Source organism: Paramormyrops kingsleyae, chromosome 2 (assembly GCF_048594095.1).
Source record: "Paramormyrops kingsleyae isolate MSU_618 chromosome 2, PKINGS_0.4, whole genome shotgun sequence".
In the NCBI taxonomy this organism is placed as follows: Eukaryota; Metazoa; Chordata; class Actinopteri; order Osteoglossiformes; family Mormyridae; genus Paramormyrops; species Paramormyrops kingsleyae.
In genome coordinates, this window is record NC_132798.1 from 43,324,436 (window position 1) to 43,338,004 (window position 13,569).

The following is a 13,569-nucleotide window of genomic DNA, read 5'->3' on the forward strand; positions in this document are numbered from 1 at the left end:
AAAGAAACCTTAGCACAACTTAAACCATCTAAAAACAGAAAACACCAAATCGTAAACAAACTACAGTTAAAAAGATCTGCCGTCAGACAATATTACAAATACACTTACCTCTTGCAACGCCAGCAGCAAAATCTAAAATACAAGCCTTGTATAGCGGACACCTGGAAGCGGTCACGTACAGTACGGCAGCCAATTAGAACCGTAAAAACACGTCCCCCTGTCGGCAAATGTGTGTCAATATGTTGTAATTACATATTCTAAACTACAAACATTTTCTGATATATTAGACTGTGAAACTAACATATTTGGCAAGCTTGTAATAAGTGTAGTCTAACAAAATACAATTAAGCAAATCGCCTGCACTGTTCATTAGCTCAGAAAATGCGGGCTTTGACACAATTTAATGTTATGAAAATGCGCTATACAAATGAACAGTATATTTTCATGAGAGGTCGATTTGGCTACATACAGTATGTATATGCTCTCCTCTCAATAAATAGAACATTTTAAATCATAATGAAGTTCACAAACAAACATTCCCATAGTACGATTTGCCTTTAAACCCAAACAACTTCAAAAACATGAAACATTCACAGTCAATTTGACGTGGTTTTACTTTATAACACATAAAACACAAACCAAAATACAACCGAATTCGCCCTTCTCATGTAATACAAACTGTCATGTCACAAATAAATAGGTCAAACAAGAAGTAATGTACAGTACAATTAGTAGTCCCATACTACTGCCATTTACACAAACTTTATACAAAAAACTTCAAAACTTCACGCTCACAGCAACAGTAATGTACAGTACAAGTAGCCCTATACACCTGCTATTTACACAAACTTTATACAAAAAACTTCAAAACGTCACGCTCACAGCAACAGTAATGTACAGTACAAGTAGTCATATACTACTGCTATTTACACAAACTTTATACAAAAAACCTCAAAACTTCACGCTCAGACTGTCAGAGCAACACAACAAACATATTAAACTAAAAACAGAACACGCTAATACAAAACAAACTACTCCGGCGAGTCATCACATCTCTAGCTAGACGAAGGGACTGCGCTATCTGCAATGTCTACAATAGAAGAAACGTTGCATTCGTCGTCAAAAGAGAACTGAAGGCATTCCTCAAAAAGAAGATGCTCTTCAATAGCTTCCTCTTTGTCCATTAATGATGTTATATTCCGTCGTTTTAAATAGTCCACCAGAGTACAGTGTCCGACAGTCAATGTATAATCTGCGCCGTCATCATTTTTCACTTTTAAAGTTCCGCGTAATACTTTTGAAAATGCCCCCGATTTCTGCAGCATCCTGCAGCTCTGGCATCGTGCAAACCTGCTCTGGCTGTCCCAAGTATCCTGCCGGCTTCCACACAGGGCACACTTCAGGCTTGCCTTAATCTCAGCTCCACATATGGAAGCCTTCACCGTCACAACCGATTCCTCTTCTTGTACAGCGTCCGCGTCTCCCACATCCAAATCGCAGATCTTCTCAATCATGCTCTCTACGGTTGTTGTTAGTTCCACTTTCCCTTCAAAAACTCTAGTCGAAAGCTCCGTAAAGACGTAAGATGAGTCAACCTCCACGTCATGGATCAGTCTCTCCCAAACGCAAAGACTCATCTGGGCAGTTCCATCAAAGACTGTGAATCTCTTCACCTCTTTGTCGCTGCCTCTAATGCTTACAGTTTTCTGCAATGACGCTGCCACGACCTTGGCTTTCACCAAAGGCACCTATAGGAATGAACACCAGTCATTACTTTTCTAAACTTCTCATCCAGAAATAGCGAAATTTTACAAAAGGTGTACATTGTCATTGCAAACTTATTCTTAAACGCACCTTCTTGCCTGCCGGCAGAGCTGTGACATCAACCAGTGTCTGCCTAACGGGTGCTGCAGGTTTCCGAAAAGGAAACGTCACCTTCGTTACAGACAGCTCGGTCAACTGGTTCCCCATCACGTCGAAGTCAGACGTGCCTTTAAAACCTACCAAAAAAAAAAAAAAACCAACAGACATTAATACATACTCAGTAACAACCATGTCCTGGAAAACTGTGCTCTGTAAAGCAATACTTACTCAAAGCCTTTCTGACATGTGTCAGGCGTATTGCCGTGCCATTATCTGAAGCTTGGCTGAACAGCGCACGCTTTCTCGGACTGAAGATGGTCACATCGTGAAATTCTTCACGTCCAGTCTGTAGTACAGCATTAAAAAAACCTCTGTTTTTAGTGGTGAATTTTAATGCTGAGATAGAGTGGATATAGCCACTGACTACGTCTGTGTCCATCCTCATTTTCTTCGCTGGAGTCTCCATGTCGAAAAAGCAATTAGAAAAACATGCAAAACACCCCAATATATATACTGCTGGGACATGCCATTAACCTCCCCTTATTACACGACTCTCTGGAATGCTTGATTCTGATTGGTCAGGTGAGACATTTGCAGGTTTGTTCTTTTCAAATAATAACCGCTCTTTTCAAATAATAACCGCTCCAAAGTAATAACGCATAGCCGCTACTACTTGTATGTTTAAAATGTTAGTCACGTCGTACTATATCGTTTCGCCGAAAGATAAAAATGTTAATTTAAAACAAATATGCCAAGAAAATGTTTCAAATTCATATTCATATATTGTCTCGTGTAGAGTTAATGTTGTCTACACTGACTATAATTTATGTTTTTGTATTTGGGTACATATGTTTGTTCCTTATTTTATTTTTCCTTATTTATATAATTCTCTATGTCCGACATGGGGACTGCACCTAATTTAGTTGTACTTGTTACAATGACAATAAAGTTATTCTGATATTCATGTCCAGTTTTTTTCCTTATGTGGCAAGTAGCCATGTAATAAACTGGATAATGTACAGGCAGCCGGTAATTATCGCGAAATAAGCCCCGACAGTGTGATACAAGAAGCGGAGAGTCTTGTATCACACTGAAGGGGCTTATTTCGCGATAATTACTGGCTGCCTGTACATTATCCCTTACTTACACGGCTACTTGCCACATAAGGAAAAAAACTGGACATGAATATGAATTTGAAACATTGGCGTCGGGTCCTGATCACACGGTCGGGGCTTATTTCGCGATAACTACCGGCTGCCTGTACATTATCCCGCTTATTACACGACTCTCTGGAATGCTTGATTCTGATTGGTCAGTTGAGACATTTGCAGGTTCGTTCTTTTCAAATAATAACCGCTCTTTTCAAATAATAACCGCTCCAAAGTAATAACCCCTAGCCGCTACTACTTGTATGTTTAAAATGTTAGTCACGTTGTACTAATTATCGCGAAATAAGCCCCTTCAGTGTGATACAAGAAGCGGAGGGTCTTGTATCACACTGAAGGGGCTTATTTCGCGATAACTACCGGCTGCCTGTACATTATCCCTTACTTACACGGCTACTTGCCACATAAGGAAAAAAACTGGACATGAATATGAATTTGAAACATTGGCGTCGGGTCCTGATCACACTGTCGGGGCTTATTTCGCGATAACTACCGGCTGCCTGTACATTATCCAGTTTATTACACGGCTACTTGCCACATAAGGAAAAAAACTGGACATGAATATCAGAATAACTTTATTGTCATTGTGACAAGTACAATGAAATTAGGTGCAGTCCCCATGTCGGACATAGAAAATTATATAAATAAGGAAAAATAAAATAAGGAACAAACATATGTACCCAAATACAAAAACATAAATTATAGTCAGTGTAGACAACATTAACTCTACACGAGACAATATATGAATATGAATTTGAAACATTTTCTTGGCATATTTGTTTTAAATTAACATTTTTATCTTTCCGCGAAACGATATAGTACGACGTGACTAACATTTTAAACATACAAGTAGTAGCGGCTATGCATTATTACTTTGGAGCGGTTATTATTTGAAAAGAGCGGTTATTATTTGAAAAGAACGAACCTGCAAATGTCTCAACTGACCAATCAGAATCAAGCATTCCAGAGAGTCGTGTAATAAGCGGGATAATGTACAGGCAGCCGGTAGTTATCGCGAAATAAGCCCCTTCAGTATGATACAAGACTCTCCGCTTCTTGTATCACACTGTCGGGGCTTATTTCGCGATAATTACCGGCTGCCTGTACATTATCCAGTTTATTACACGGCTACTTGCCACATAAGGAAAAAAACTGGACATGAATATCAGAATAACTTTATTGTCATTGTAACAAGTACAACTAAATTAGGTGCAGTCCCCATGTCGGACATAGAGAATTATATAAATAAGGAAAAATAAAATAAGGAACAAACATATGTACCCAAATACAAAAACATAAATTATAGTCAGTGTAGACAACATTAACTCTACACGAGACAATATATGAATATGAATTTGAAACATTTTCTTGGCATATTTGTTTTAAATTAACATTTTTATCTTTCGGCGAAACGATATAGTACGATGTGACTAACATTTTAAACATACAAGTAGTAGCGGCTATGCGTTATTACTTTGGAGCGGTTATTATTTGAAAAGAGCGGTTATTATTTGAAAAGAACAAACCTGCAAATGTCTCACCTGACCAATCAGAATCAAGCATTCCAGAGAGTCGTGTAATAAGGGGAGGTTAATGGCATGTCCCAGCAGTATATATATTGGGGTGTTTTGCATGTTTTTCTAATTGCTTTTTCGACATGGAGACTCCAGCGAAGAAAATGAGGATGGACACAGACGTAGTCAGTGGCTATATCCACTCTATCTCAGCATTAAAATTCACCACTAAAAACAGAGGTTTTTTTAATGCTGTACTACAGACTGGACGTGAAGAATTTCACGATGTGACCATCTTCAGTCCGAGAAAGCGTGCGCTGTTCAGCCAAGCTTCAGATAATGGCACGGCAATACGCCTGACACATGTCAGAAAGGCTTTGAGTAAGTATTGCTTTACAGAGCACAGTTTTCCAGGACATGGTTGTTACTGAGTATGTATTAATGTCTGTTGGGTTTTTTTTTTTTGGTAGGTTTTAAAGGCACGTCTGACTTCGACGTGATGGGGAACCAGTTGACCGAGCTGTCTGTAACGAAGGTGACGTTTCCTTTTCGGAAACCTGCAGCACCCGTTAGGCAGACACTGGTTGATGTCACAGCTCTGCCGGCAGGCAAGAAGGTGCGTTTAAGAATAAGTTTGCAATGACAATGTACACCTTTTGTAAAATTTCGCTATTTCTGGATGAGAAGTTTAGAAAAGTAATGACTGGTGTTCATTCCTATAGGTGCCTTTGGTGAAAGCCAAGGTCGTGGCAGCGTCATTGCAGAAAACTGTAAGCATTAGAGGCAGCGACAAAGAGGTGAAGAGATTCACAGTCTTTGATGGAACTGCCCAGATGAGTCTTTGCGTTTGGGAGAGACTGATCCATGACGTGGAGGTTGACTCATCTTACGTCTTTACGGAGCTTTCGACTAGAGTTTTTGAAGGGAAAGTGGAACTAACAACAACCGTAGAGAGCATGATTGAGAAGATCTGCGATTTGGATGTGGGAGACGCGGACGCTGTACAAGAAGAGGAATCGGTTGTGACGGTGAAGGCTTCCATATGTGGAGCTGAGATTAAGGCAAGCCTGAAGTGTGCCCTGTGTGGAAGCCGGCAGGATACTTGGGACAGCCAGAGCAGGTTTGCACGATGCCAGAGCTGCAGGATGCTGCAGAAATCGGGGGCATTTTCAAAAGTATTACGCGGAACTTTAAAAGTGAAAAATGATGACGGCGCAGATTATACATTGACTGTCGGACACTGTACTCTGGTGGACTATTTAAAACGACGGAATATAACATCATTAATGGACAAAGAGGAAGCTATTGAAGAGCATCTTCTTTTTGAGGAATGCCTTCAGTTCTCTTTTGACGACGAATGCAACGTTTCTTCTATTGTAGACATTGCAGATAGCGCAGTCCCTTCGTCTAGCTAGAGATGTGATGACTCGCCGGAGTAGTTTGTTTTGTATTAGCGTGATCTGTTTTTAGTTTAATATGTTTGTTGTGTTGCTCTGACAGTCTGAGCGTGAAGTTTTGATGTTTTTTGTATAAAGTTTGTGTAAATAGCAGTAGTATATGACTACTTGTACTGTACATTACTGTTGCTGTGAGCGTGACGTTTTGAAGTTTTTTGTATAAAGTTTGTGTAAATAGCAGGTGTATAGGGCTACTTGTACTGTACATTACTGTTGCTGTGAGCGTGAAGTTTTGAAGTTTTTTGTATAAAGTTTGTGTAAATGGCAGTAGTATGGGACTACTAATTGTACTGTACATTACTTCTTGTTTGACCTATTTGTTTGTGACATGACAGTTTGTATTACATGAGAAGGGCGAATTCGGTTGTATTTTGGTTTGTGTTTTATGTGTTATAAAGTAAAACCACGTCAAATTGACTGTGAATGTTTCATGTTTTTGAAGTTGTTTGGGTTTAAAGGCAAATCGTACTATGGGAATGTTTGTTTGTGAACTTCATTATGATTTAAAATGTTCTATTTATTGAGAGGAGAGCATATACATACTGTATGTAGCCAAATCGACCTCTCATGAAAATATACTGTTCATTTGTATAGCTCATTTTCATAACATTAAATTGTGTCAAAGCCCGCATTTTCTGAGCTAATGAACAGTGCAGGCGATTTGCTTAATTGTATTTTGTTAGACTACACTTATTACAAGCTTGCCAAATATGTTAGTTTCACAGTCTAATATATCAGAAAATGTTTGTAGTTTAGAATATGTAATTACAACATATTGACACACATTCGCCGACAGGGGGACGTGTTTTTACGGTTCTAATTGGCTGCCGTACTGTACGTGACCGCTTCCAGGTGTCCGCTATACAAGGCTTGTATTTTAGATTTTGCTGCTGGCGTTGCAAGAGGTAAGTGTATTTGTAATATTGTCTGACGGCAGATCTTTTTAACTGTAGTTTGTTTACGATTTGGTGTTTTCTGTTTTTAGATGGTTTAAGTTGTGCTAAGGTTTCTTTAGTATCATTCTCAGTTCAGTCTTGGTTTTACAAAAGCAATTAATAATCGCTGGGAAGCGTTTATTAAATACGCGTGTCTGTCGTACAAATCGATTGTAGGTTTGCGACCGAAACTAAACGCATAATGCAGTCCAGTTTTAATGTTTTAGATAGGCGTACCTCAGTTTTAAATAAATAAACTTTATTTTCGTTTACTAACATTTAGCCCGGACTGCCTACAATAAGACATGTTATCGGGTTAAGCAAAAACGAAGCATTCTGAAACAGCCAGGCGATGTTTGAAATCTTGATGTTTTGAATCCTTCTGTGTTATTAAAATTCGATTAGTAGTTATTGTTTACAACAAGGGATTTACCGCAAACGGCACGCAAATGATTGCTTTTTGGTCAGTGTCGGAGTTGTACTTTATTACTTTTTTAATTGGGTTATCATATGCTCTTTGTCAGCCGAAGGTGTTTTTAGTTGTATGTTAAAGGTTTGCTGCTATATGCTTTAAGAGCTAAGTCTGTGGAATTTATTAATTTAGACTAAACTAACTTCATAAAGGGATAAACTGGTTAAGCATTAATTGGGCATAGGCGAAGACGCCTTTCTCTTGTTTAAGCTCAGTAGACATTCGCCGACAGGGGGACGTGTTTTTACGGTTCTGATTGGCTGCCGTACGTGACCACATTCCCCCGCCATAGCAAGGCTTGTCTTTTTGATTTTGCTGGTCGCGTTGCAAGAGGTAAGAATATAGGCTATGTAATATTGTCTGACGACACATCTTTTTAATTGTAGTTTGTTGACGACTTGCTGTTTTCTGTTTTTAGATGGTTTAAGTTGTGCTAAGGTTTTTTTTAGTATCATTCTCAGTTCGGTCTTTGTTTTATAAAAGCAATTAATAATCGCTGGGAAGCATTTATTAAATACGCGTGTCTGTCGTACAAATCGATTGTAGGTTTGCGACCGAAACTAGACGCATAATGCAGTCCAGTTTTAACGTTTTAGTAGTTTTAGAGCGCCTGTTATTACTTAGGTATTATCTGCGGTTTAATTGACTATAGGCCTACTCGGTGAAGACTAAAAAGCGGGCAAACAGTGAAATATAGCCATGAATATAAATAGTTTTACGAACGGCTGCGGTCAGTTTCAGAAAGCAGCATTTCCTCTTTCGCTGGATTGCTTGTTGTTGGATTTTAGATAGGCGTACCTCAGTTTTAAATAAATAAACTTTATTTTCGTTTACTAACATTTAGCCCGGACTGCCTACAATAAGACATGTTATCGGGTTAAGCAAAAACGAAGCATTCTGAAACAGCCAGGCGATGTTTGAAATCCTTCTGTGTTATTAAAATTCGATTAGTAGTTATTGTTTACAACAAGGAATTTACCGCAAACGGCACGCAAATGATTGCTTTTTGGTCAGTGTCGGATTTGTACTTTATTACTTTTTTAATTGGGTTATCATATGCTCTTTGTCAGCCGAAGGTGTTTTTAGTTGTATGTTAAAGGTTTGCTGCTATATGCTTTAAGAGCTAAGTCTGTGGAATTTATTAATTTAGACTAAACTAACTTCATAAAGGGATAAGCTGGTTAAGCATTAATTCGGCATAGCGGCGAAGACGCCTTTCTGAGGCGGACATTTTGTTTAAGCTCAGTATAGACATTCGCCGACAGGGGGATGTGTTTTTAGGGTTCTGATTGGCTGCCGTACGTGACCGCTTCCCCCCGCCATAGCAAGGCTTGTCTTTTTGATTTTGCTGCTAGCGTTGCAAGAGGTAAGAATATATGTAATATTGTCTGACGACACATCTTTTTAATTGTTGTTTAAATTGTTGTTTGTTGACGATTTGCTGTTTTCTGTTTTTAGATGGTTTAAGATGTGCTAAGGTTTTTTTTTAGTATTCTCAGTTCGGTCTTGGTTTTATAAAAGCAATTAATAATCGCTGGGAAGCATTTATTAAATACGCGTGTCTGTCGTACAAATCGATTGTAGGTTTGCAACCGAAACTACTAACATTTAGCCCGGACTCCCTACAATAACACATGTTATCGAGTTAAGCAAAAACGAAGTATTCTGAAACAGCCTGGCGATGTTTGAAATCCTTCTGTGTTATTAAAATTCGATTAGTAGTTATTGTTTACAACAAGTGATTGTCAGCCGAAGGTGTTTTTAGTTGTATGTTAAAGGTTTGCTGCTATATGCTTTAAGAGTTAAGTCTGTGGAATATTAATTTAGATTAAACAACTAACTTTATAAAAGGATAAGCTGGTAAAGCATTAATTCGGCATAGCGGCGAAGACGCCTTTCTGTGGCGGACATTTTGTTTTCGCGGCAGACATTTTCTTTACGCTCAGTAGACATTCGCCGAAAGGGGGACTTGTTTTTACGGTTCTGATTGTCTGCCGTACGTGACCGCTTCCAGGTCTCCGCTATAGCAAGGCTTGTGTTTTAGATTTTGCTGCTCGCGTTGCAAGAGGTAAGAATATATGTAGTATTGTCTTTGTGCCATTGCACTACTAAGAATGGTACAGTGCAAAATCTGTCTGTACGTTTATGGGAAGTTTATCATGCAGCTGCATATACTAATGAAATGTATGTACAAATGCACCTGTCAATCATTAACTGATGCATGTTGTCTTTGTAGACTGAAGGGCTGTGATATCACAGGAATCAAAAGTAAATATTTTTAGGGTGATGTCTATCAGCAATCGTGTTTGAGGTTTTCTTAAGTTGAATAACATTGAAAGGTATATCAACTTTACATGGTGTTTTCAATGAAGGTGACTGTTGGCAAATGTTTATGAAATGAAACTTGTGTGTCACTTTTCTCTGCAGAGTTGTGCTGGACTGCCACCCTTGAGGAGAAAGTGATATACGGTATGCTTTGTGTACTTAGACAACATACACTGACATACACTGTGTGCAGAATTAGGCAAGTAATATTTCCGGAGATATTTCTTGCCAACAGTTGGGCAGAATTATACATTCTGAAGTTTTTCTTTTGCTCTAAGTAAATGTACTTAGAGAAAATGTTACATTATAGTTTCACAAAGGAAAATAAAAGAAAAGCACTTCTGTGGGCACAATTATCAAGCAATCAGAAACTAAGTGGATTTTTTTCACTTAACTATCAACAGAAATAATAATGAAATTGTCTGAAGTCTATATAAGGAACAACGAACGTCACCAAGTTTATTGTCCTGTATCGTCACCTTTATTCTGAATGACCATCATCAGCCTGTTTGCCATTGAACCACCGAAGTCTTTGTTTTGATCCTGTCTTATATTAGCCACGTCAGCTAGGACCGTGTCCCAGATGCTGATCTGAGAAGTGTCCTGCTTGCTTGGTAAATCTCATACTTCACTCGGGCTGTGTAGCTCTTAATGGGCGTTGAGTCAGGCGATGATGACAGCCTGGTCATAAGTCAGTGACCTTTTTTGTCTAATCTATGGAATACTTTGATGCATGGGAAGGGGCACTGTCTTGCATGCATATCAAGGAGACAGGCACTGTTGTGCATGAATATCATAGGAAGGGGCAGTGTTCTGCATGCATGTCATAACATTTTTGAAAGCTGCTGAAATTTCCTCTAGAAATTGGCAGTAGTTAATTTTATACCACCTGGAAGTCTGAAAGAGCCAACAAGTTCATCACTGATAACTGCAGCCCACACCATCACTTCTCCACTGCCCTGTGGGTGCTCGAAGAAGATGACCATCCATGGACCTATCCATCTGCTACAAGAGTCACTCTCACCTCATCTGATTTTTTTCACAAAACCTTTATAAAATCATTCTTGACATGTCTGTGTGCATTCTTGACTTTTTAGCTTGCATACCTTTATTGCGTAGAGCTTATATTACAGCAATTCTGATCCTAGTGATTTCATGTAACACACTACAAAGTGCTTCCAGAGCGTTCAGATTGCAGTTGTTAAAAGTGGTGGCATTTGATTCTAAAGTCTTCTTTTTAATTGAACACATAACTTTGGCAGTTATTTTGTTGCCTCGCTATATGCTGCTTCCATCCTCTTTGTGTGTTGCCCACAAAACAATCAATTGTACAATAATTATGTTTTGAATGTTTAGCAGGTTTGGTTATTTCGACTGGCACTTTAATATTTTGATTTTCTTCTGTCTGCAAGGTGCTTTTCTGGCCCATTTCAGTAATCATAAACATGCTTCATTCTGCATAGGAAAGTATGTTTTCCTGTTATCAAAACAAAGTACTCAGATCAAAAACCAAACATTTTGCCATTTTTAAACATTCTGTTTTAGGTTCATCTGGACTGAAAACATTGGTCGACAAGATACAAATAAAGTACATGCCTAATTCTGCACACAGTGTACATATCACAAACGTGGGTCAGTTAGTGTTGAGGTGAAACTTTTGTGTGTAATGCAGATGTGACAGGTAAGTGTTTTGTCTGATTAAAAAAAAAACATAAGTCATGAGGCATATTTATTTTAGGATAATGAGTGTAATGGTTAAAATTCAGTTTGTAGGTTGTGTAACTTCCAGACAGTTGCTGAGTCAGCTGCATCACTGACTTACTGTAAGTGGTGAGAAAGCTGTTAGTGGAACTGCTCCTGATTGATGTGCACTATGTATACACATTTGATGGCTTTGTGACAACATCAGTGCAAAGTACAGTTGCAAGCAGGTGTGCTTCTCCCCCCCCCCCCCCGTTCATCTGCAGATGCCTCGCACAAAGGCTTCCCGGCGTTCCGCAGCAGCGAAGAAGAGGCTGTTGGACCGGCAGCGAGCTCCTGATAGTTTTGATGTGGCTATGACTGATGACGGGGTTAACCCGTTTCCCCCCTCTCGGAATACCAAAACGGCGATGACTGTGACTAATCGGACGAGCCACAACCAACGGACTGACCCCGCTGCTGCTGCCGTCCATGTCGTGGCTATGACTGATGACGGGGTTAACCCGTTTCCCCCCTCTCGGAATACCAAAACGGCGATGACTGTGACTTTCCTGACGAGCCACGACCAACAACCTGAGCAGGCCGCACAGCAGCGGCCTGTGTCCGTCATGGCTATGACTGATGACGGGGTTAACCCGTTCCCCCCCTCTCGGAATACCAAAACGGCGATGACTGTGACTTTTCCGACGAGCCATGACCACCGGGTTCCCGCCCTGGGTGCCATTTGTAGGACCGTCGACGAGTTCTGTATGCCTTTTCTTGATAAAGATAAGGCAAGGACGGACGAGGTACTGCAGCCCCCTCATAAAAGAAAGGCTGCAAAGTGGACTGACCCCAAAAGTGAACCAGAATGTGAACCAGCATGCGAACTTGAAACAAAACTTGAAACAAAACTTGAAACAGAACTTGAAACAGAACTTGAAAGTGAACTTGAACTGAGAAATACCCTGGCAGTGCCAAACTATTACCCAACCGTGGATCAACAACAGCATGTGAACCCTGTAACTATCTGTGTATCTCCTCATTTTCCTCAGGCACGTGCAGTGAGAGGCTCATTCCATCAAGGACACCCACGATTTGGAGTCAACAGTAACAAGCAATGTGTTGCTAATAGTTTGATTGCTATAGTAACGTGTAAGGTAAAGAATGTTTTAACCTGGTCAGTCACAGACATTGATCAAGTGCTGCTGAAAGGAGATGACCTCTACACTACCATCAGAGATGCTAGGAGAATTGGAGATGCTTCTGGGTATCTGTTAGTTAGAGATCTACCAACAGAGTACACATTGAATGGTGATAAATATGAAATAAACTACCATGATGACATGTTTGTTGGCTTGTTTGGTGTCAGTGAATATGGAGATATGGGTGACATTTTCATGTCAGCTGATGCAGCGGTAAGAAGAGTATTCTCACAGTATGATGCGTGTCTTTTTACTCTTAAAGTAAATACATGTGCCATCATTAAGCAAGGGTCATGGTATGTGGTGATCGACTCCCATTCCCGACGAGGAGATGGAGCAAGCGACGCATCAGGCAGAAGTATATTGGTGTGCCACTCTACCATAGATTCTTTGCTAGACCATGTGGATACCCTAGGACTATCTTTAGATGCAACAGGGGAACAGTTTGAGATTACAGCTGTGAGTGTGACTAGTCGAAGCATCCTGCACCAGCATCCAGATGGCAACTGCCCAGCCACCAGCGTCAACCAGCTTACCAGCATGTCAGGCCATCCAGACGGTAAGTCCTCAGTCACCAGTGTCAACCAGCGTACCAACATATCAGACCATCCAGACGACAACTCCTCAGTGACCAGAGTCCAGCAGTTTGCCAGAATGTCAGACAGCCAATATGGTGTGGTAAGGCCAAATGTGACACATGGTACAGACCCTGAGGTTGATGTCCGTGTGAACAATGAAGGTGATGTAGTTTTTATCAGTGAGCTACGCAGTGAGCAGTTTCTGTTCAGTCCTTTGACAATCCAGCAGCAAAGAAGGCTTTCCTGTAAGCTTGGTGTGGTGTACATTGATCATGGCCATGTAAACATGGATGCAGAGTTTCCAATGGGTGATCCTTGCAGAATGGTGCCAATCACTGGTGATGGCAACTGCTTTTTCAGATCTCTGGCTTTTG

General features: G+C 40.1%; 4 protein-coding genes across 4 annotated transcripts in view; 2 read left to right on the top strand and 2 right to left on the bottom strand.

Annotated features, from left to right (window-relative positions):
• Positions 1-589: 589 nt before the first annotated feature.
• On the bottom strand, positions 590-2,873 carry LOC140587661 (uncharacterized). The gene is made up of 3 exons (XM_072709201.1): positions 2,092-2,873; positions 1,855-2,000; positions 590-1,748 (listed from the first exon to the last, which is right to left on the bottom strand). Exons 1-3 carry the CDS (start codon positions 2,327-2,329, stop codon positions 1,056-1,058), a joined length of 1,077 nt encoding a protein of 358 aa, XP_072565302.1. The 5' UTR covers positions 2,330-2,873; the 3' UTR covers positions 590-1,055.
• A 1,232-nt stretch (positions 2,874-4,105) lies between these two features.
• On the top strand, positions 4,106-6,417 carry LOC140587662 (uncharacterized). Its single transcript, XM_072709202.1, has 3 exons — positions 4,106-4,924; positions 5,014-5,159; positions 5,266-6,417. Exons 1-3 carry the CDS (start codon positions 4,687-4,689, stop codon positions 5,956-5,958), a joined length of 1,077 nt encoding a protein of 358 aa, XP_072565303.1. The 5' UTR covers positions 4,106-4,686; the 3' UTR covers positions 5,959-6,417.
• A 2,377-nt stretch (positions 6,418-8,794) lies between these two features.
• On the top strand, positions 8,795-13,537 carry LOC140587749 (uncharacterized). Its single transcript, XM_072709276.1, has 4 exons — positions 8,795-9,475; positions 9,835-9,876; positions 11,700-13,475; positions 13,517-13,537. Exons 3-4 carry the CDS (start codon positions 11,700-11,702, stop codon positions 13,535-13,537), a joined length of 1,797 nt encoding a protein of 598 aa, XP_072565377.1. The 5' UTR covers positions 8,795-9,475; positions 9,835-9,876.
• Positions 13,538-13,551: 14 nt separating this feature from the next.
• The window catches only part of LOC140587750 (uncharacterized), a 4,922-nt gene continuing 4,904 nt past the window's right edge, over positions 13,552-13,569 (bottom strand). Inside the window, exon 4 of the mRNA XM_072709277.1 lies at positions 13,552-13,563. Coding sequence (XP_072565378.1) covers positions 13,552-13,563 — 12 coding nt within the window. The remainder of the gene's footprint in view (positions 13,564-13,569) is intronic.

What these genes read in the sequence shown, in the direction of transcription:
- LOC140587661 (XM_072709201.1), bottom strand. Translation starts at nt 2,329, where the DNA reads ATGGAGACTCCAGCGAAGAAAATGAGGATGGACACAGACGTAGTCAGT. An exon ending in ACATGTCAGAAAGGCTTTGA is followed by an intron (nt 2,001 to 2,091) that starts GTAAGTATTGCT and finishes TTTTTTTGGTAG; the next exon opens with GTTTTAAAGGCACGTCTGAC. An exon ending in CTCTGCCGGCAGGCAAGAAG is followed by an intron (nt 1,749 to 1,854) that starts GTGCGTTTAAGA and finishes TCATTCCTATAG; the next exon opens with GTGCCTTTGGTGAAAGCCAA.
- LOC140587662 (XM_072709202.1), top strand. Translation starts at nt 4,687, where the DNA reads ATGGAGACTCCAGCGAAGAAAATGAGGATGGACACAGACGTAGTCAGT. An exon ending in ACATGTCAGAAAGGCTTTGA is followed by an intron (nt 4,925 to 5,013) that starts GTAAGTATTGCT and finishes TTTTTTTGGTAG; the next exon opens with GTTTTAAAGGCACGTCTGAC. An exon ending in CTCTGCCGGCAGGCAAGAAG is followed by an intron (nt 5,160 to 5,265) that starts GTGCGTTTAAGA and finishes TCATTCCTATAG; the next exon opens with GTGCCTTTGGTGAAAGCCAA.
- LOC140587749 (XM_072709276.1), top strand. Translation starts at nt 11,700, where the DNA reads ATGCCTCGCACAAAGGCTTCCCGGCGTTCCGCAGCAGCGAAGAAGAGG. An exon ending in TGTACATTGATCATGGCCAT is followed by an intron (nt 13,476 to 13,516) that starts GTAAACATGGAT and finishes TGATCCTTGCAG; the next exon opens with AATGGTGCCAATCACTGGTG.